A 21,695-nucleotide genomic window follows, 5' to 3' on the forward strand; every position below is an offset into this window, starting at 1 on the left:
CATTAAAATTTGATGACTGTCCTACGTACACACTCTCATTCACTCACATTTACTCCCACAACAGTATTAGACACAAATAATAATTTTGTCTGATGTCTGATTTTTGTATTATGACAACATAAATAATTAAAGTTTTAATATAAAAATCTCATTTAATTAATTCTGCACACTGAGAGCTCTGGTTATGTTTTTAGATAATACCAAAGGACAACCTTTTATATTTCCTAACTGAATTTAGTTTCCTAATTGTCGGTTGTTGACTTTTTTAGCAATTTTTTTCTATCTCTGAAACTATGATAGTTATAAAGCTGTAATTTGGATAGAATCTTCTCCTGAATGTCAAAAGGTAGTGTACCGCTTTTGAAAATGATTGAATAATATTTAATACCATTTATTTAGGTCCTTATACGTGGTGAATGTACGGTCGCTAATAAGTGATACAGAATCCATTCTGACGCAACCGTAGTAGCAGGTGTACATGACTCATTGGCTAAGACACAAATGGTGATTTCTTTCACAGCCTCCGGCTCCAATACTGCGGGCTGTATAGCAACGAATGTTGTCGCGCATTAATTCGCGACGTTACAGTGTCATCCTCAGCTCATAGGCGTCACTGGATGCGGATATGGAGGGGGATGTGGTCAGCACTCCGCCCTCCCGGCCGTTCTCAATCAAGTAGCTCCTACGTTTGCTGAGCGCACTCCGCTAGCCAACAGCGCTCGGCAGACTGGATGGTCACCCGTCCAAGTGCTTAGCCCAGCACGACAGCGCTTAACTTCGGTGATGTGAGGGGAACCGCTGCGGCAAAACCGTTGCCCTCTGTCTGCTGCTGCACTTAAATATAATCCATTTTGGATGGGATATGTGGACAAGTATTTACTGAGCAGAATCTACTGGTAAAGCTGCTTCGACGTGGAACAGACATTACAAACTCATTTTCTGTCCTGATGTGGTGGGCATTTAAGACCTTACTATCGGACGTCAGTCTCAAAATGTCTGTACTATCTATACCAAATTTCGAATGCATGTGCTACACGTCAGCTGTCTTGTAAATATGATTACAAATACACTCCTGGAAATTGAAATAAGAACACCGTGAATTCATTGTCCCAGGAAGGGAAAACTTTATTGACACATTCCTGGGGTCAGATACATCACATGATCACACTGACAGAACCACAGGCACATAGACACAGGCAACAGAGCATGCACAATGTCGGCACTAGTACAGTGTATATCCACCTTTCGCAGCAATGTAGGCTGCTATTCTCCCATGGAGACGATCGTAGAGATGCTGGATGTAGTCTTGTGGAACGGCTTGCCATGCCATTTCCACCTGGCGCCTCAGTTGGACCAGCGTTCGTGCTGGACGTGCAGACCGCGTGAGACGACGCTTCATCCAGTCCCAAACATGCTCAATGGGGGACAGATCCGGAGATCTTGCTGGCCAGGGTAGTTAACTTACATCTTCTAGAGCACGTTGGGTGGCACGGGATACATGCGGACGTGCATTGTCCTGTTGGAACAGCAAGTTCCCTTGCCGGTCTAGGAATGGTAGAACGATGGGTTCGATGACGGTTTGGATGTACCGTGCACTATTCAGTGTCCCCTCGACGATCACCAGTGGTGTACGGCCAGTGTAGGAGATCGCTCCCCACACCATGATGCCGGGTGTTGGCCCTGTGTGCCTCGGTCGTATGCAGTCCTGATTGTGGCGCTCACCTGCACGGCGCCAAACACGCATACGACCATCATTGGCACCAAGGCAGAAGCGACTCTCATCGCTGAAGACGACACGTCTCCATTCGTCCCTCCATTCACGCCTGTCGCGACACCACTGGAGGCGGGCTGCACGATGTTGGGGCGTGAGCGGAAGACGGCCTAACGGTGTGCGGGACCGTAGCCCAGCTTCATGGAGACGGTTGCGAATGGTCCTCGCCGATACCCCAGGAGCAACAGTGTCCCTAATTTGCTGGGAAGTGGCGGTGCGGTCCCCTACGGCACTGCGTAGGATCCTACAGTCTTGGCGTGCATCCGTGCGTCGCTGCGGTCCGACCACTGGCGACAACATCGATGTACTGTGGAGACCTCGCGCCTCACGTGTTGCGCAATTCGGCGGTACGTCCACCCAGCCTCCCGCATGCCCACTATACGCCCTCGCTCAAAGTCCGTCAACTGCACATACGGTTCACGTCCACGCTGTCGCGGCATGCTACCAGTGTTAAAGACTGCGATGGAGCTCCGTATGCCACGGCAAACTGGCTGACACTGACGGCGGCGGTGCACAAATGCTGCGCAGCTAGCGCCATTCGACGGCCAACACCGCGGTTCCTGGTGTGTCCGCTGTGCCGTGCGTGTGATCATTGCTTGTACAGCCCTCTCGCAGTGTCCGGAGCAAGTATGGTGGGTCTGACACACCGGTGTCAATGTGTTCTTTTTTCCATTTCCAGGAGTGTATTTATGATGTTGCAGTACTACTCCGAATCTATTCCTGACTGCACATAGGTCACAACTGGTCCTACTCTAAATTTTTGAATTTAGTATTCCATTCTCTAGCACTTGCAGTTGAGACTTAACTACACATAAAACAGTTCGCATGGGTAGTTGCCCAGAACTGTTGTTCGCATCATTTTTTACCTTCCACTGTTACAGTAGGACATAAATCAAATATGGAAACAGCTTTTAGTCATGGAAGAAGAGCCCTACTGCACAAATACCGGCAACACTGGAGAATACAATGCAGCCCAGATGATAATCTTGGAAAGTATTAAAGGGGGCTAGCAACAGGAAGGCTGCAGGTATAGATGGAATAAATCTGGAACTTATAAAATATGCCACTATTGTGCAGTTGCTGTGTGATATTTAATGCTTGGAGAAAATTCCAGAGGCATGGAAGTTAGCAGGAACCATACATATACGCTAGAAATGAGATAAAATTCTACTCAAATTATAAGGGTATATCCATTTTAAATGCTGCTTATAAAATCTATTAGTCTATCATTAGTAAGAAACTCCAGCCAACAACAAAAACATTTTTAAGATTGAAGCAATACGCTTTTGGTAAAAGTAGCTCCTCTGCAGAAGCAACATTTATCCAAAACAAGTAACAGAAAAAGAGGAGAGTTCAATAAGGCACTCAAAAAGAGATTTGTGCAGTTGCTATATGATATTTAGTGCTTGCACTTCCTTGACTATGGTAAGGCCTGAGATAAGGTCAAAAGGATGAAATTTTGGGAAATACTTACTGGCTAGTACTTACCTGCAAATTTGGAGAACAGGAAAAAATTTATTGTCACAATTTTATTTGCAGACAACAAGTTCTCTAATTTGACAGTGAAAGCGCTTCATAAGACAATGTAACTGAACCATATAACATTTTACAAACTTATCGAACGAGTAGATAGGTAAACAAAACGAAAGGAATGGCAGTGGAAGATATACTCCTAACAAAAGCAAAAATAGTGATAAACAAGAAGATAATAGAGCAGGTAAATTCGTTTAAATGGCTCGAGACAGTTATATCAATAAACAAAACTAATTGACATGTTGTTCAAAACATACACAAATACAGAGTGTACCATAATTAACGGCGAAAACACATACAGTTGAAAGTACACGATATTAGAAGCAAATTAGTATGGTAAACATGGGCTCTAAAATTCATATCTGAAGAGATATGGGCACTACGTCATTTTCGATACTGTGAAACAAACCTCTTCTACTGCAAACTCTTTTTCCTTCCATATTTCGGGAGATGTTAGTATGGACCAAAACAAGAAAAAATTGTCTAGTAAACTGAGACTCTAAAATGCACACCTTCGGAGCTATGTGCGCTTGTTCAGCAGAAGAGATTTGCTTGACAGTATGAAGAATTGTCCATAGCTCTACAGGTATGCGTCTTAGAGTCCATGTTTAGTAGAGCTATTTGGTTCTAATACCGTGTATGTTCAACTCTGTGCATTTACTCCATTAGGTGTGATAACCCCTGTGTAATGCTATAAATGGTTGTATAAGGAGCCACCTTCGCAGAGCTATACGGAGAGAGGAAACGCTAAGACATCACAACGTGATGACTAAGCCTGTTCTTATGTACTGTATTGTAGTAAAAATTGCATTCTAAAAGAAGGGAAGGAATAAAGAATTGAAGTGTCCGAGATCACTTTTTGGATTAATATAGAGAGACCGATTGCGAAGTGAAGATACGGGACAGACTAAACGTGTAAACAACAATGACCGAAGACATTAGACACTACCAAGAAAATCAGACGACGGTATTAAAAGGATGCCGCTTGAGCGACTGGTATGCCAAGTATTACATTATAACTAAACCGGAAGACGAAGTATACACTGGCCAATGAAGAGATTCAGACAGCAGTTCTGTTATTTTCCTTTGGTTTAAAAACGAACTAACACCCACACGTTGAAAAGGGCAAAGAAGGAAGGAAGAAAGGGAGGAAGGAAATTATGGGTTTGTTAAGTATAGCGTCGATACTTTAGGAAAATACTTGTTTACAGTACACAAAATAAAAGTTTAGTGTCATCTCGAGGAGCTTCGAATTCAACTTAGAGCATTTCTACTCTGTACTTCTCGTGTGATAATGTAAGAATTCTTTTCATTCAACATAGTGTCCTTAACACAGTTCAAATATTTTTTAAAGACGGTAACGAGGCGTTTCGCGACAAGAAGACTTCCTTTCAGTGAATGAGCAAAATATACATTTCTGTTTCAGATTCATCGACAGTAAGTACAACACTGAAATATGTCGACATGGTCGTCATATCCAACAGCGAGTGCTCTGAATTATATCCTGGCGCTATCGACGATGACGTCATTTGTGCTCTCGGTAATCCTGATGGCAGTCCCTGCAGTGTAAGTAACAAAGTTGGGTTTCTACTGGTCTGAACATCTATTTCTGTATCATAAAAATATTGTCACAGATACCGTTTACAGTCAGTGGACGTATATTTGCAGTTGCAACAAAGGCAATACACAAAAAATCATATCTATTTTATTTTACTTGCGTTCCAGTTAAAAATCACGTAACGAAAAACTGAGTATTCATAATTTTTTCCACAAATGTTTCTATAGCTGAAGCGAACAGTTTTTAATCATATATGTTTCTAATAATTAATATAATATTACGTGGAGGTCGAATGGATTTCACCTTAATTACTAGTGTTTCCTCCCCATCTGTGGAGGACATCTTCAAGAGGGATCGTGGCTATAGCGAAAAATATAAACGAAACAGGACACAGTGTTTCAATAGACAATGACCTAAAAGTACTGCAAAACTTAGAAAAGAGCTGGAAAATGGAAATATTCATCCACGGCCACATGGGGAATAACGGGATCCTGAATGAAATGACAGACTTCAAAAATTCACATTTCTTTTCCAATTTCGCTACAGCACTCCTAGAATAAAAGATACGTAACATGACAGTCGTTTGAATCTAGGCCCAGCAATAGCTTAGAAATATGTAAATTAAATTAGTTTATATCATGATGTTTTCAATAATATTGTAACAGGTGCTCAATTTGTAATGTATTTCGTCAACCTACATCTGTAATACGATAACAAGACGTGCAGAAGGCAGGTAAATATCTGACACCACGTAGATCAACAAATCGATAGTCAAATCGAAAGAAGCAGTATTTCGACCGCCATATTGTCCACTGCACTACATATACACTCCTGGAAATTGAAATAAGAACACCGTGAATTCATTGTCCCAGGAAGGGGAAACTTTATTGACACATTCCTGGGGTCAGATACATCACATGATCACACTGACAGAACCACAGGCACATAGACACAGGCACAGAGCATGCACAATGTCGGCACTAGTACAGTGTATATCCACCTTTCGCAGCAATGCAGGCTGCTATTCTCCCATGGAGACGATCGTAGAGATGCTGGATGTAGTCCTGTGGAACGGCTTGCCATGCCATTTCCACCTGGCGCCTCAGTTGGACCAGCGTTCGTGCTGGACGTGCAGACCGCGTGAGACGACGTTTCATCCAGTCCCAAACATGCTCGATGGGGGACAGATCCGGAGATCTTGCTGGCCAGGGTAGTTGACTTACACCTTCTAGAGCACGTTGGGTGGCACGGGATACATGCGGACGTGCATTGTCCTGTAGGAACAGCAAGTTCCCTTGCCGGTCTAGGAATGGTAGAACGATGGGTTCGATGACGGTTTGGATGTACCGTGCACTATTCAGTGTCCCCTCGACGATCACCAGTGGTGTACGGCCAGTGTAGGAGATCGCTCCCCACACCATGATGCCGGGTGTTGGCCCTGTGTGCCTCGGTCGTATGCAGTCCTGATTGTGGCGCTCACCTGCACGGCGCCAAACACGCATACGACCATCATTGGCACCAAGGCAGAAGTTACTCTCATCGCTGAAGACGACACGTCTCCATTCGTCCCTCCATTCACGCCTGTCGCGACGCCACTGGAGGCGGGCTGCACGATGTTGGGGCGTGAGCGGAAGACGGCCTAACGGTGTGCGGGACCGTAGCCCAGCTTCATGGAGACGGTTGCGATTGGTCCTCGCCGATACCCCAGGAGCAACAGTGTCCCTAATTTGCTGGGAAGTGGCGGTGCGGTCCCCTACGGCACTGCGTAGGATCCTACGGTCTTGGCGTGCATCCGTGCGTCGCTGCGGTCCGGTCCCAGGTCGACGGGCACGTGCACCTTCCGCCGACCACTGGCGACAACATCGATGTACTGTGGAGACCTCACGCCCCACGTGTTGAGCAATTCGGCGGTGCGTCAACCCGGCCTCCCGCATGCCCACTATACGCCCTCGCTCAAAGTCCGTCAGCTGCACATACGGTTCACGTCCACGCTGTCGCGGCATGCTACCAGTGTTAAAGACTGCGATGGAGCTCCGTATGCCACGGCAAACTGGCTGACACTGACGGCGGCGGTGCACAAATGCTGCGCAGCTAGCGCCATTCGACGGCCAACACCGCGGTTCCTGGTGTGTCCGCTGTGCCGTGCGTGTGATCATTGCTTGTACAGCCCTCTCGCATTGTCCGGAGCAAGTATGGTGGGTCTGACACACCGGTGTCAATGTGTTCTTTTTTCCATTTCCAGGAGTGTATGTTTGTGATCCTGTTTCCAAGTGACTGCTGCGTTAGTGACATAGTCGTTTGGCTCTAGCCCCAGCAATAGCTTGGAAATACGTGAAATAAATAGTTTATATTATGATGTGTTCACTAATATTGTAACAGGTGCTCAATTTGTAGTGTATTTCGTCAACCTACATCTGTAATACGATAACAAGACGTGTAGAAGACAGGTAAAACATCTGACACCATATAGATCGACAATTCGATAGTCAAATTGAAACCAGCTGTATTTCGACCGCCATCTTGTCCATTGCACTACACAACTGTTTGTGATCGTGTTTCCAAGTTACTGTTATGTTAGTGACAATTTGTGAACAGTGACCAGGAGAGGCACGGAAATGGAGACACCCGAGCGCATCACTACGACTCTGCCACACCAGAAGAAAAAAGTGAGTGACCGTTACAAATGTTCAAATGTGTGTGAAATCTTATGGGACTTAACTGCTAAGGTCATCAGTCCCCTAAGCTTACACACTACTTAATCTAAATCATCCTAAGCACAAACACACACACCCATACCGGAGGGAGGACTCGAACCTCCGCCGGGACCAGCCGCACAGTCCATGACTGCAGCGCTTCAGACCGCTCGGCTAATCCCACGCGGCTGAGTGACCGTTATAAAATATTTTCGTGCAAACATCAGTCCAGCTTCCAAAATGACATCACCTCTTACTAAGTTTTCTCTTCTTCCACAGGATGACCACAGCATTCACCAAAAGACTATGTAACATCTGTATGGCCTTATTTTAAAGTTGTTTTTGTAATGCCATTTAGCCTTAAGATGAGGTTTACCTCGCAACATGTCACTAAATAATTAAGTAATGCAATAGTTGACGAAGTTTGTGACTGGTAGCGGTAATTCAAAAAACGTTTACATATGAAACTACTTACCATGTAGCTGTGATGCTTAAGCTGTGCCTACAAAAATGACATTAAAGTGTAAAATATTAAGAAAAAATCAACTGTGAGCATAGGCCACTAAAATGGCAGAAGAACAAGGATTTCACCTAGTTTCCGCATCTGCAGCACTGTTCAGGGAGCAAATATCCACTTATCCGGAACTAGCCTCCCATCCGAAAATAGCGCACCTTCCCCTACCATATAACATTTTTGGAGAACAGCGATCGGTCTAGATGCGGTAAAACACGTCAGTGTCATAGCAACACGAGACAATACAACGGATGACTGCCTGGGTGAAGAAAAATGGGATGAACACCAGGACACTTACATTTTGTGCTGCGACTCCGAGCGCGGCAATGCAGAGTACAAGACAGTGTACCAACAGCCAGCGCAAAGCACTGAGTAACGTACACGAAGGAGCAAATAAACTGGTAAGCGAGATTACCAATAGTACTACCATCTGTTGACCGGAAGAATAATGCGAGACTAATTAGCCCCGTCCACACCTTGAATTAGGGATTCACGTCCAAAAGGGGAAAAAACGTTACAAAGAAGTTGCATGGAAAGCGTTAAGAGAACATTATGAGTGGTAAAAGATCATATTGAAACACGGGCATTATAGATTGTAGTAAAACTTCTAACTGAGAGTCGGCGACTTAAAGCTTATGCACAAAACGGTTTTACGGTTTTATGCAAAAAGCACGTCTTAAGAAGCGATGTAATTTCCATTCTTCGTCGACCAGACGAAGATATCCTGTTTGAGTGCACCACTGCCACTGTGAAGCGTCTCACCATTGTCATGGTGTGGGGATGCATGGCAAGATATGGCATCGGGATTCTGCAAGCGGTACAGGGCAACATTAACGACAAACAGTACCACGAAGTCTCATTGCTGAAATTTTTTGCCCTCTGTTTGTGATTTGTCTGAAGATAACAAGGAACAGTGCATCTTTCAGCAAGACAGTACGCCTTATCACAATGCTGGAATGAATAAAATATGGTTCGCTGACCATTGCATTATTATGCCGACTTGAACTGCAACAGTCCCAGCCTCAACCCGATTGACAACTTGTGGTCAATGCTGAAAACTGGACTTGTGGTCAAAAAAATGGTTCAAATGGCTCTGAGCACTATGGGACTTAACTTCTGAGGTTATCAGTCCCCTAGATCTTAGAACTACTTAAACCTAACTAACCTAACGACATCACACACATCCATGCCCTTGGCAGGATTCGAACCTGCGACCGTAGCGGTCGCGCGGTTCCATACTGTAGCGCCTAGAACCGCTCGGCCACCCCAGCCGGCGCTTGTGGTCAAGGATGAAAATTATGGTTTCACGTTGGTCATTTTTCCCTTTAGTAATGTAGATGTATACATCACTGTTCTCCTCAAACTATGATGGATTCTTTATGGCGAATCTCATCAGCCAAAATATCTACTTTGACGGTACAGTGAAAATGCCTAGCACCTTGAAGAGGTACCCATTTGACGTCCTTGGGTAAACATCACATACTAACTGCTCGCTTTTGAGCAATCAATACTTTCTTTCTAAGTGGTGAGTAACCCCAGAAAATTAATCCGTGCGACATTATTAAGTGAAAATATGCAAAATTTTTGAGAAGTCTGCTACGTTTGTTTCCAAGATTATCAATTATATAAAGAGCAAAGTAGCTGAACTTAATTGTTTGAGAAGCTCAATAACATGCTTCTTCCTGTTCAATTTCTCATTAATATGCATCTAAAAATTTGGAGCATTCTAACCTACTTGCTGACTCCTGATCATGTGCGACGTCAGTTGTTGGTATGACTGTTCTACAGAACTGAATCTACTGTGTTCTTTCAACATTTAGGAGGAGTCCATTTTCAGAGAACCACTTACTAATTCTTTGTAAAATATCATTTGCGAACTTTCTGTTGTTTTCTCCCTAATGGTATTTATTATAATACTAATATCATCTGCAAAAAGTATCAGTTTTGCTTCTTGAATGTTAATTGAAAGGTCATTCCCATATAAAACGAATATGAATGGACCCAAAATTGAATCCTATGCGACTCTCTTTGTGATTTTACTCCCTTTATTAAAATTTTCTACCTTTCCGGCAGTGTCTGCTCTTTTCATTGTCTTTGGTTCATTACAAGTAATGTCGTTAGGTCTGCAGCTCCACATCTGAATCACAACTTGCTGTTAATGGTTGCAGGGCGACAGTGGTGGCGCGCTGGTGTACAAGGCGTCAGACGGCGTCTGGACGCAAGTGGGTATCGTGTCCTTCGGCTCGGACACGGGCTGCGAGAACAGCTACCCGGAGGTCTTCACCAAGGTCTCCCACTACCTCGACTGGATCTCCCAGAACGCCGGCGTCACCGTCTCCTAGAACGTAGCCGCTGTCGAGGCGGTGCTTAGCGTAACTAACTTCATCAATACAACCACGTCTTTCCGTTGTCCCCTTATTCGAATTTCAGGCGACTAGAAACAAAGTTAATGGTAATCTGTCTTTACAGTTAACCACACAACGTATCAGTCGTCAGACAGTATTCACATACATTGTAACCAATAGCAACGAAACGGTCACTGTTTAAAAGTACGTCTTATTCAGTACACTCCATACAGACATTGATACTCCTCTGTTTATCTGCTACCATCTTTTAAATTCACAGACGTAGGTAATCATACGCCTCCGACGTTTAAATGATTTACGTTTGCTTGCTTGAACAGTAACACAAGTGTGATGATCGTCACCTCTCAGAGTAAGTTAAAAGATTATGAATCAAGCAACTAAATTTCCTTAACCAATCCCTGATCATTATGTATGTTACAATGTCCTTTCTATCTAGATCACGAAATAAATTTTTTACTGCTGATTAATTAGATGATCACTCCCGTTATGTTCTGTTGTAAACATTTCAACTCGAAACCTACGATTTGATGTAAATTGTGTTTTAATAAGAAAGGTAAGTGTCCCCTGAAATGAAGATAATCGTGTATCGAACATTTGTTTCTCAAACTAATTATGTTCAATAACAGTAATATGCGGTTATAAATGCAATTATTCAAATATTTTTACAGTCACGTATTCTTTATTTACGACTTGCGTCTCGACAGCTTCAGAATAGAAACATTCTTCACATGACAGCTTTCATCGTGTCAGATATTATTTAAGAAACTGCCACCGCTTTTTTAACGATTACCTTCATAAAACCTTTTAAAGTTACTTAACAAGTTTGCATCTAGCACATTCACATGAAGATTGTTAGAAAACTTTAGGCCTTCTGTTTACATCGTGGTTTCTTATAATTATTAATTAGTATCACGCTTACTTCTGGAGATCCACATCTTGATAATTTTGTAATAATAAGTCCGTTTGGCGAAACAATTATTTCAACGCTCCAATTCAACTTCAGTCAGAGTTGCGAGGGCTGTTTAGTAAATAAGTGTTTCCTGAAAGTGGGTTGGTTTCATTCAGGATTCCAATACACCATATTACTTCACACTTTTTTGGTTTCAAAACCATATTTTTCAAGACAATCTCCGTTCGGTGCAACAGCCTTATGATTTCTTACTGGGAGGGCCTGTATGAGAGCGTGGTAACCACTCCACTGGTCGACGATGGAGTCATCGTCTTGCTGCATCGACAACCTCCCCATCATCCAAGTACTACCTTCTGCGGAGTGTGTACTTCATTGGTCCAAAAACATGGAAATCGGAACGTGCGAGATCCGGACTGTTGGGTGGACGAGGAATGGTTCAATGAAGTTTTGTGAGCTCCTCTCGGATGAGCAGAATTACGTGAGGCCTTGCGTTATCGAGGAGAAGTTCGTTTGCAATTTTGAGGTGCGAACGAAGTTGTTTCTTCAATTTTATGAGGGTAGCACAATACATTTCAGAGTTGATCGCTACAACATGAAGGAGGCAGTCAGACAGAATAACCCCTTCAGAATCCTAGAAGACCGTCGCCATCACTTTACCGGCTGAGGGTGCGTCTTTGAACTTTTTCCTTGGAGGACAGATAGTGTTGTGTCATAACGTGGATTGAACCCATGTTTCAGCCCTTGTGCCGATTTTCGACAAAAAATTGTCGCGACCAGCCTCGTTACAAGTAAGCAATTCCTCTCACATTGTCCTTCGCTGCTCTTTACGGTCTTCTGTTAGGATACGTTGGACCCAGACGGCAAACACCTTTCAGTACCTCAACTGGCGGACGAGTGTGTCCGCACTACATCCAGAGACGTCCAGTCGTGCAGCGAGGCGTTTGACTGTGATTCATCGATCACCTCAAATGAGTGTGTCCGCACGCTCCGGCATTGAAGAAGTCACAGGTATGTATGTCGGCTGGCACGTGGGTGGTAGGACAGATCTGCGTTATGCTTCAAATGGCTCTGAGCACTATGGGACTTAACATCTATGGTCATCAGTCCCCTAGAACTTAGAACTACTTAAACCTAACTAACCTAAGGACAGCACACAACACCCAGCCATCACGAGGCAGAGAAAATCCCTGACCCCGCCGGGAATCGAACCCGGGAACCCGGGCGTGGGAAGCAAGAACGCTACCGCACGACCACGAGATGCGGGCAGATCTGCGTTATCTGGTTGCGCTGATGACAGATGTTGTGTCTAGACAAGACAGCCTAGACACAATGAGAGGAAGCCGAAAGACACGCGCGAAGCTAAAGCAGGATGGCGTGAGGTCTGAAACAGGATACGTAATGAATGCTATAAAGAAAAGTACGTAGCTTCTGGAATACTTAACTTTAATCCATCCTTTTGGTACATCTGGAGATTGTGGCGATACAAGTGAGACTTTAGATACATGCAATGTTACTAATGGCGCCTTGCTAGGTCGTAGCCATTGACTTAGCTGAAGGCTATTCTAACTATCTGCTCTGCAAATGAGCGAGGCTTCGTCAGTGTGCATCGCTAGCTACGTCGTCCGTACAACTGGGCGAGTGCTAGTCCGTATCTCGAGACCTGCCTTGTGGTGGCGCTCGGTCTGCGATCACACAGTGGCGACACGCGGGTCCGACATGTGCTAATGGACCGCGGCCGATTTAAAACTACCACCTAGCAAGTGTGGTGTCTGGCGGTGACACCACATTCCTCCCCCGCAAATCGGCGAACGGTCGTGTTATAAGGCTTCCGCCCGCCGTGGGGAGGACCCCATGTTGACGTATGCGATGAGGTGGGGAGCCTAACAACAGGCGAGGCTGTGCCACCCGCACCCGGCCATTCGGTCCGAGGGGAGCTAGAAAACGCCTGAAAACCTAGTCAAGGGTGCACATCAACATGCGGTGTATGCGCCCGTAAAGAGACAGGGGGGGCCGAAGGGTCGACCTCCATTGCGTCGGGGTACCCAACGCGCAATGACGTCATGTGGTCCGGAGCGGGCAAGAGTTCCATGGCGGAGGACGGCCGGTCACGGGAAGCGATCGGCGGCGCGTGACCCTGGGAGGCGGCTGCAGCGAAGCGTCCACTGCGGGCGGGGCCGGCTGGAGGACAGGGGGCGGCGGCGGAGGCGGCAGCGGGGCGTCGCCATGGGGCAAAATGGAAGGCATCGTCGGGAACACCTGGGGATGAGGCGAGCCAGTAGATGGGTCCCCAGGGCGCTGACCGGACGGCACCGTCGCTGAAAGCAGACGGGGAGCGGCAGAACCCGAGCGACGACAGAGGCGCAGCTGATTGAGATGCCAACGCACCTCACCAGAGGCCCCCAAAATCAAATACATCGCGCGGCCGAGGCAGCGAAGAATGCGCCCTGCAAGCCAACGCCGTGAACCTCGATAGTTGCGATAGAATACAACGTCGCCTGGAGCAAAAGCAGAAGTCTGCCGCTGCACAGGAACCTGATGCGGCGGGTGCAGCAAAGACATCAAGGTTCGATGAGGACGACCGTGGAGCAACTCAGCCGGCGAGCGACCATCTCGGGGCTGAGAGCGATACGATGACAAAAAGAGCAACAACGCGTCCTCCCGAGAATGCGACTCTTTCAACTTCAACATCTGTGACTTGAAAGTCCGGACCAATCGTTCAGCGGCACCGTTTGACTGAGGCGAAAACGGCGCGGATGTCAGATGTTGAATACCATTGGCCTGGCAGAATGCCTGAAATTCTGCGGACATGAATTGTGGGCCATTGTCGGAAACAATAGTCTGCGGAAGACCTTCAATGCAAAAGATAGCAGACAACGCTTGGATGGTGACAGATGACGTCGTGGAAGACATCCGGACAACAAAAGGAAAATTACTGAAGGCATCTACCACAACCAACCATCTAGCATTCCAGAATGGACCAGCAAAATCGATGTGCAAGCTTGCCAAGGGGAAGTGGCTTTTGGCCATGCAAAGACTTTCCGCGGTGGTGCGGATTGTTGTTCGGTACACGCCATGCAAGAAGAACACATATTCGTAATCGCAGCATCGATTCCGAACCAAGTACAGTGCTGACGAGCAAGTTGTTTCGTTCGCACTATACCCCAATGTCCTTGGTGAAGAAGCCGTAAAACAGAGGACTGTAACGAACGTGGGACCACAACTCGGGACTGATCATTATCAGAACGCAACAACAAAACACCACGTCGAACAAAAAGTCGCTCCTTGTGAGCAAAAAATCGGCGAACCAACGGATCCTCGATCCGAGCCTTTGACAAAGGCCATTGCGTAGCAACAAAACGCAAAACGGTAGCAAGGACAGGGTCAGCAGCTGTGGCTGTAGCTACACGACGAAAATCAATCGGAAACGATTCGACCACGTCATCAGTTTCCGCATCAATGAACATGCAAGCAAGTTCGGAAGAATCGAATACTCTATCCTCAGCAATGGGCAAACTGGACAACGCATCAGCGTTTCCATGCTTAGCAGTGGACCGATACAAGATATCGTAGCGGTACTGCGAGAGGAAAATAGACCAGCGAATGAATTTCTGCGCTGTACGCGGAGGTACAGGCTTGTTCGGATGAAAAAGCGACGTCAAAGGTTTTTGGTCTGTGATGATGGTAAAGTGACGACCATACAAGAAATCATGGAACTTAGTAACACCAAACACGAGAGCCAAAGCTTCTTTCTCTATCTGTGAATAATTTCTTTGCGCAGACGAGAGCAATTTGGACGCAAAGGCAATAGGGCGATCATGCAACCCATCTCTGTGCGCAAGCACAGCACCAATCCCGAAATCCGATGCATCTACCATCAACAAAAGGGGTTTCTGGGGATCGAATGGCGTAAGGCAAGTATTTGAAAGCAACGCCGATTTCATCTGGCGAAAGGCGCGTTTGCATTCCGTCGTCCAGACGAACGAAACACCTTTACGGCGTAAGCTATGAAGCGGAGCTGAAATGGAAGAGGCATTGCGCACATTCACTCACACCTTGTGATTCTAAATCGTGTAATGTTCTTGTGACCTCATCACGCAATGCGTGAGGAACTTGCGCGCTCTGAAAAATTTCGGTTGCTCGTTTACTTTCAGTTCCAAATGTGCTTCGTAGTTCTTAGCGCAACCAACGCCCGGTGCAAAAATGTCTGCAAATTCTTCACATAGACGAGAAACACTGGCGGAAGGCACAGTCTGGTTCACTGATAGGACCTGATTGACTATTGACAAGTTAAACAACTGAAATAAATCTGAACCAAACAAGTTCACTGCAGTAGAAGAACGAAAAATGACACAAGTTTTGTTTGTCCCTTATATGTTACAAGAAGTGTGCACTGTCCTAACACAGGGATATGCTGTCCTGAATAACTAGTGAGCTGAACATTTGCGGCACGCAACGGAGGTTTGCCCAGTTGTTTGTACGTGTCGCGATCGATCAATGAAACTGCAGCTCCGGTATTGAGCTGGAATGGTATGACCTTGCCATTAAAGTCCAAATCTACAAAAAGTTTATTGTCCTGCTGACGACAAGAGCGACTGTCTCGTGCAATTTGAACTGATACAGGTACAGCATCACTTGCTAATTGACGTGATTTCCGGCGACGTCGACGCACACTTTGTGTGGGACGAACACAGTCACTGTTAGAGACAGTGGCACTGGACGAAGTGGAATTAACTACATGAATGTCCACGGTTGAAGGTCCACGAGCCTGAGTGTCCTTGGTTCGATTCCAGCGCGAAGCAAAGGGCCTGGAATGAGTAAGAGTGTCCGATCTGAGCTTTTTCTGGCAAACACTTTGAACATGTCCTTTCGTATTACAGTAAAAACAAATAGCTTGGCGTGACGGCCAATTGTCACGCGAATGTCTAGTTGCACACTGCGGGCATGATTTCACTGCATTTGTATGCTGTCGTGGCACACGTGGTTTAGAGCGTGGCGGCAGCTGCGCGGACGTGTGCGAGGGCAGTTTATCGGTCCGTGCAGCGTGCCTGGCGGGCCGGTTAATGTGACACACGGCTGGCGAAGTTGCAAATGATTCCTGAGCAAAGTCAAGCGTGTCTTGTCTATCCAATATGTCTATCACTTGTCGAAGGGAGGGATTGACGAGTTTCAAAATCTGTTCCCGTATGCGAACATCAGAAACGTTCTGTGCTATTGCATCACGTACCATAGTATCTGAATAAGGGAGTCCACATTCACACTCAAAAGCACAATCCCGAGTAAGGCCTTGCAATGTTGCAACCCACTCCCTATTAGTCTGACCGGCCGTACGTTTTGTACGAAAGAAAGTATACCTCTTTGCAACTACATTAACTGTTTCCTTGAAATAGGCGTCCAATGCCGACAAAATTTCTTCGTAGGACAGAGTTGCTACGTCGCGTCGGGGAAACAATTTCACTATCACACTGTACGTTTGCACGCCTACACACGACAATAAATGAGGCTGCCGCTCGTTACCTTGAATTCTGTAGGCGGCGAGATGAAATCCAAACTGGCGTGACCACTCCATCCATGTTTCCTTAGCTGGTTCGTAGGGACAAAATGGAGGTGCAACTGCATGTTGTGGCTGCGATAGCGGTGAAGCGGCGGCTGCCGCATCGTTTTGCAGTGCACGTTGACCCTGGACGAGCAGTCCAAGGGCATCCAATAACGCCTGCGTCTGCTGATTCTGCAAGCGATAAAATTTGGACAGTACATCTGGCGAAGCCATGACACAATTAAATTAGAGCAATACGAACGCGAAATCCTCTTTTAAGCCTGGTCGCCAAAAATGTTGTGTCTAGACAAGACAGCTTAGACACAATGAGAGGAAGCCGAAAGGCACGCGCGAAGCTAAAGCAGGATGGCGTGTGGTCTGAAACAGGATACGTAATGAATGCTATAAAGAAAAGTACGTAGCTTCTGGAATACTTAACTTTAATCTATCCTTTTGGTACATCTGGAGATTGTGGCGATACAAGTGAAACTCTTAGATACATGCAATGTTACTAATGGCGCCTTGCTAGGTCGTAGCCATTGACTTAGCTGAAGGCTATTCTAACTATCTGCTCTGCAAATGAGCGAGGCTTCGTCAGTGTGCATCGCTAGCTACGTCGTCCGTACAACTGGGCGAGTGCTAGTCCGTATCTCGAGACCTGCCTTGTGGTGGCGCTCGGTCTGCGATCACACAGTGGCGACACGCGGGTCCGACATGTACTAATGGACCGCGGCCGATTTAAAACTATCACCTAGCAAGTGTGGTGTCTGGCGGTGACACCACAACAGATGCTTCGCCCAAAGACTCACCGTGCGTTTGCTCACTGCCAAGTCTCCGTAGACACTCTGCAAGCACCTATGAATATCTGCGATACTTTGTTTTTCCGCCAAAGTAAACTCAATGACAGCTCTCTGCTTGAAACTCAGACGCCATATTGAAGGCTACGTGTAGCGCCGTTGCATATCGGAACTTCATGAAACTATAGAGGCTGAAACGAGAATATTCCACGATGTCCCACAACAAATTCTGCATTTTTCAACCGATATTCGCCCCTCATATAAACGAACTGTTCTAATTTGAGTAGTAGGCACTGTTAATACTGCATACAACCTTGAAGGTGCAGCAACGATAGTCATGAGTGCTCATCTTGGGCATTAATAACAGCTTCAGCTGTATGCAGGCCTTTATTATTTGATCAGTAGCGGTTTCGTGGCACTAGTAGCCACATCTTCCCGTGAACGAATGACTAAATCATTAGAGCGGAAAAGCTCGGAATATTTTTACCCAATATTCGTTGTCCGTCAAAACAAAACACCACTAAACTATGGTATGCCATAGAATAAAAATAGCCACATTCCAATACAGCGCATGGGTCCGCCATTCTGAGTATCTCAGAGCACGCGGCCACGCCCCCTGTACGCGGTTCCGTAGCGGACCTATCCGCTATATTAGAATGTGGCTACTTTTATTCTATGACATACCGTCTTTTAGCGGTGTTTTGTTTTGACGGACACCGAATGCTGGGTAAAAAAATTGCACGCTAAAACAGTCTAATGTTTCAGTTATATGTTCACCTGAAGGACTACATATAGCTGAAGCGGTTATTATTATCAAGATGAACACATTTAATTTGTGTTAATAGGTCTCTTGAAAAGTGCTCTTCAACGCACTCGTCATCCCAAGACATTAATTTTCACTCTTTTTCTGCTCATAGGAAGAACTTACAGAAATTTTAGGTTACAAATGCAATATCGTAAACCATGCATCACAAAGACGATGCTGGAAACATTCAGTTCACTGCGATCTCTTGAGTCCTGAGCAACATACATGAACGTTTACGTAGAACACAATTGTAAAATACCTACATTTTACATAAAATTGAAGACTTATTGGAAGATTTTAGGGACAAATAGAATAACCATTCATACGTTGCTGTATAACTGGGCAAGAAGAACAATTATGTTTATTGTAGCGCAACTTCTACAAGACGTTGGCATGCCACACGAGCGAGGCGGTACCTCCTGCAAACGCAGAAGTTATATGGTCCCGTAGATATCAGGCAAATTATTTCTGAACTCTAGCACGAAGCTTAATATCGCAGATGTATTCAGTAGTGCAGATATGTCGACAACGTAATGTGCTGAAATTGGCCGGCCGGAGTGGCCGAGCAGTTCTAGGCGCTTCAGTCTGGAACCGCGCCACCGCTACGGTCGCAGGTTCGAATCCTGCCTCGCGCATGGTTGTGTGTGATGTCCTTACGTTAGTTAGGTTTAAGTAGTTCTAAGTTCTAGGGGACTGATGACCCTAAATGTTAAGTCCCATAGTGCTCAGAGTCATTTGAACCATTTTTTGTGCTGAAGTTAATAACGTGGCTCCAAAATAACAGCAGTGCGATTGCCGGCACGTGGTGTGGACGAGTATCAATCGGAAAATATGACAGTTTTAGTTCACTTATTGTTTTGGTTTAGTTTTATTCATTTTTGATCTTCCTGTCAATGACGTATACCTCTTTCTGCCAGTCAATGGGGTGACGAAATCGGAATCAGACAGTAAAATAACAATCTGAAATGGATATAAATATTGGAATGAAAACACACAATAAGTAATATGAAATCTGCGTAGGCGCACAATAATAATCTGCTGATATATTATGCATTGGATATAAGTGGCATATTTATTGGGGTTACAATAAATTTGCATTACTAAATTTACTAACTAACTAACTCCTCCCGAACAGGCCATGAAGGCCCAATGGTACCGACCGGCCGCCGTGTCGTCCTCAGTTCATAGGCGTCACTGGATGCGGATATGGAGGAGCATGTGGTCAGCACACCGCTCTCCCGGCCGTATGTCAGTTTCCGAGACCGGCGCCGCTACTTCTCAATCAAGTAGCTCCTCAGTTTGCCTCACAAGGGCTGAATGCACCCCTCTTGCCAATAGCGCTCGGCAGACCGTATGGTCACCCATCCAAGTGCTAGCCCAGCCCGGCAGCGCTTAACTTCGGTGATCTGACGGGAACCGGTGTTGCCACTGCGGCAAGGCCGTTGGCACTAAATTTACTAGCTTCTGAAATAATGATTTTGAATACCGATACTAGGCGTTATCCAGGATTATTTGACATAAATGTGCCACAGCGCCGGCCGAAGTGGCCGTGCGGTTAAAGGCGCTACAGTCTGGAACCGCAAGACCGCTACGGTCGCAGGTTCGAATCCTGCCTCGGGCATGGATGTTTGTGATGTCCTTAGGTTAGTTAGGTTTAACTAGTTCTAAGTTCTAGGGGACTAATGACCTCAGCAGTTGAGTCCCATAGTGCTCAGAGCCATTTGAACCATTTTTTTTGTGCCACAGCCACACTGAGTCATCAGTCTTCTCAGTCTTGTGAGTGGTTTGGTGCGGCCCGCCACAATCCCTCTCCTGTGCCTACCTCTTCATCACAGAGTAGCAAGCTACGTCCTGAGTTATCTGCTGGGCAGGACGAGTGGCCGAGCGGTTCTAGGCGCTACAGTCTGGAACCGCGCGACCGCTACAGTCGCAGCTTCGAATCTTGCCTCGGGCATGGATGTGTGTGATGTCCTTAGGTTAGTTAGGTTTAAGTAGTTCTAAGTTCTAGGGAACCGATGACCACAGCAGTTAAGTCCCATAGTGCTCAGAGCCATTTGAACCATTACTTATCGGCTGGATGTATTTCAATCTCTGTCTTCCTCTACCGTTTTTATCCTCTGCAACTCCCTCTAACACCATGAAACTTATACTGTGATGCCTTAACAGTCCTATCTCTTCTTCTTGTCAGTATTTTCCATATATTCCTTTACTCGCCGATTCTGCGGAGAATCTCCTCATCCCTAACCTTACCAGTCCACCTCATTTTCAACATTCTTCTGTAGAACAACGTCTCAAATGCTTCGAGTCTCTTCTGTTCCGGTTTTCCCACAGTCCATGTTGCAATACCATATAATACTGTGATCCAAATCTACATTCTCAGAGAGTTTTTCCTCAAATTAAGGCTTGTGTTTGATACTAGTTTCTCTTAGCCAGGAATTCCCCTTTTGTCTGTGCTAGTCTGCTTTTTACGTCCACCTTGCTCCGGCCGTCACGGTTTATTTTGCTGCCTAGCTAGTAGAGTTCTCTAACTTCATCTACTTCGCGACCAATCCTGGTGTTAAGTTTCCCTCTGTTCTCATTTCTGTTACTTCTCATTACTTTCATCTTTCTTCGATCTACCCTCAATCAATTTTCTGTACCCGTTCGACGGTTCACTCCATACAATACATCCTGTAATTCTTCTCCACTTTCACTCAGTATAGCAGTGTCATTAGAGTCTTATCATTGACATGGTTTCATCTTGAATTTTCACTCCAACCTTGATCCTCTCTTTTACTTCCGTCATTTCTTCATCAACGTATAGATTGAACAGTAGGAGCGAAAGACTACATCCCTGTCTTAAACTCTTTTTCATCCGAATACTTGGTTCTTGCCGGCCGAAGCGGCCGTGCGGTTCTAGGTGCTACAGTCTGGAGCCGAGCGACCGCTACGGTCGCAGGTTCGAATCCTGCCTCGGGCATGGATGTGTGTGATGTCATTAGGTTAGTTAGGTTTAATAAGTTCTAGGCGACTGATGACCTCAGAAGTTAAGTCGCATAGTGCTCAGAGCCATTTGAACCATTTTTGAACTTCGTTCTTGGTCATCCACTCTTATTGTTTCCTCTTGGTTTCTGTACACGGTGTGTATTGCCTGTCTTTCCCTATACATTATCAATATTCATCTGTGAATTTCGAACTTCTTGCACCATTTGACATAGTCGAACTTTTTTCTAAGT

The 21,695-nt window shown here is 45.6% G+C and overlaps 1 protein-coding gene and 1 pseudogene across 1 annotated transcript in view; one reads left to right on the forward strand and one right to left on the reverse strand.

The window, feature by feature from the left end:
- LOC124595981 (brachyurin-like) overlaps nucleotides 1-10,902 on the forward strand; it is a 47,439-nt gene extending 36,537 nt beyond the window's left edge. Inside the window, exons 6-7 of the mRNA XM_047134925.1 lie at nucleotides 4,731-4,870; nucleotides 10,238-10,902. Of these exons, the coding sequence (XP_046990881.1) occupies nucleotides 4,731-4,870; nucleotides 10,238-10,411 (314 nt within the window). The 3' untranslated portion in view covers nucleotides 10,412-10,902. The remainder of the gene's footprint in view (nucleotides 1-4,730; nucleotides 4,871-10,237) is intronic.
- Nucleotides 10,903-19,809: 8,907 nt separating this feature from the next.
- Nucleotides 19,810-19,927, reverse strand: LOC124597568 (annotated as a pseudogene).
- Between the last annotated feature and the right edge of the window lie 1,768 nt (nucleotides 19,928-21,695).

This window comes from Schistocerca americana, chromosome 2, assembly GCF_021461395.2.
Source record: "Schistocerca americana isolate TAMUIC-IGC-003095 chromosome 2, iqSchAmer2.1, whole genome shotgun sequence".
Taxonomy (NCBI): Eukaryota; Metazoa; Arthropoda; class Insecta; order Orthoptera; family Acrididae; genus Schistocerca; species Schistocerca americana.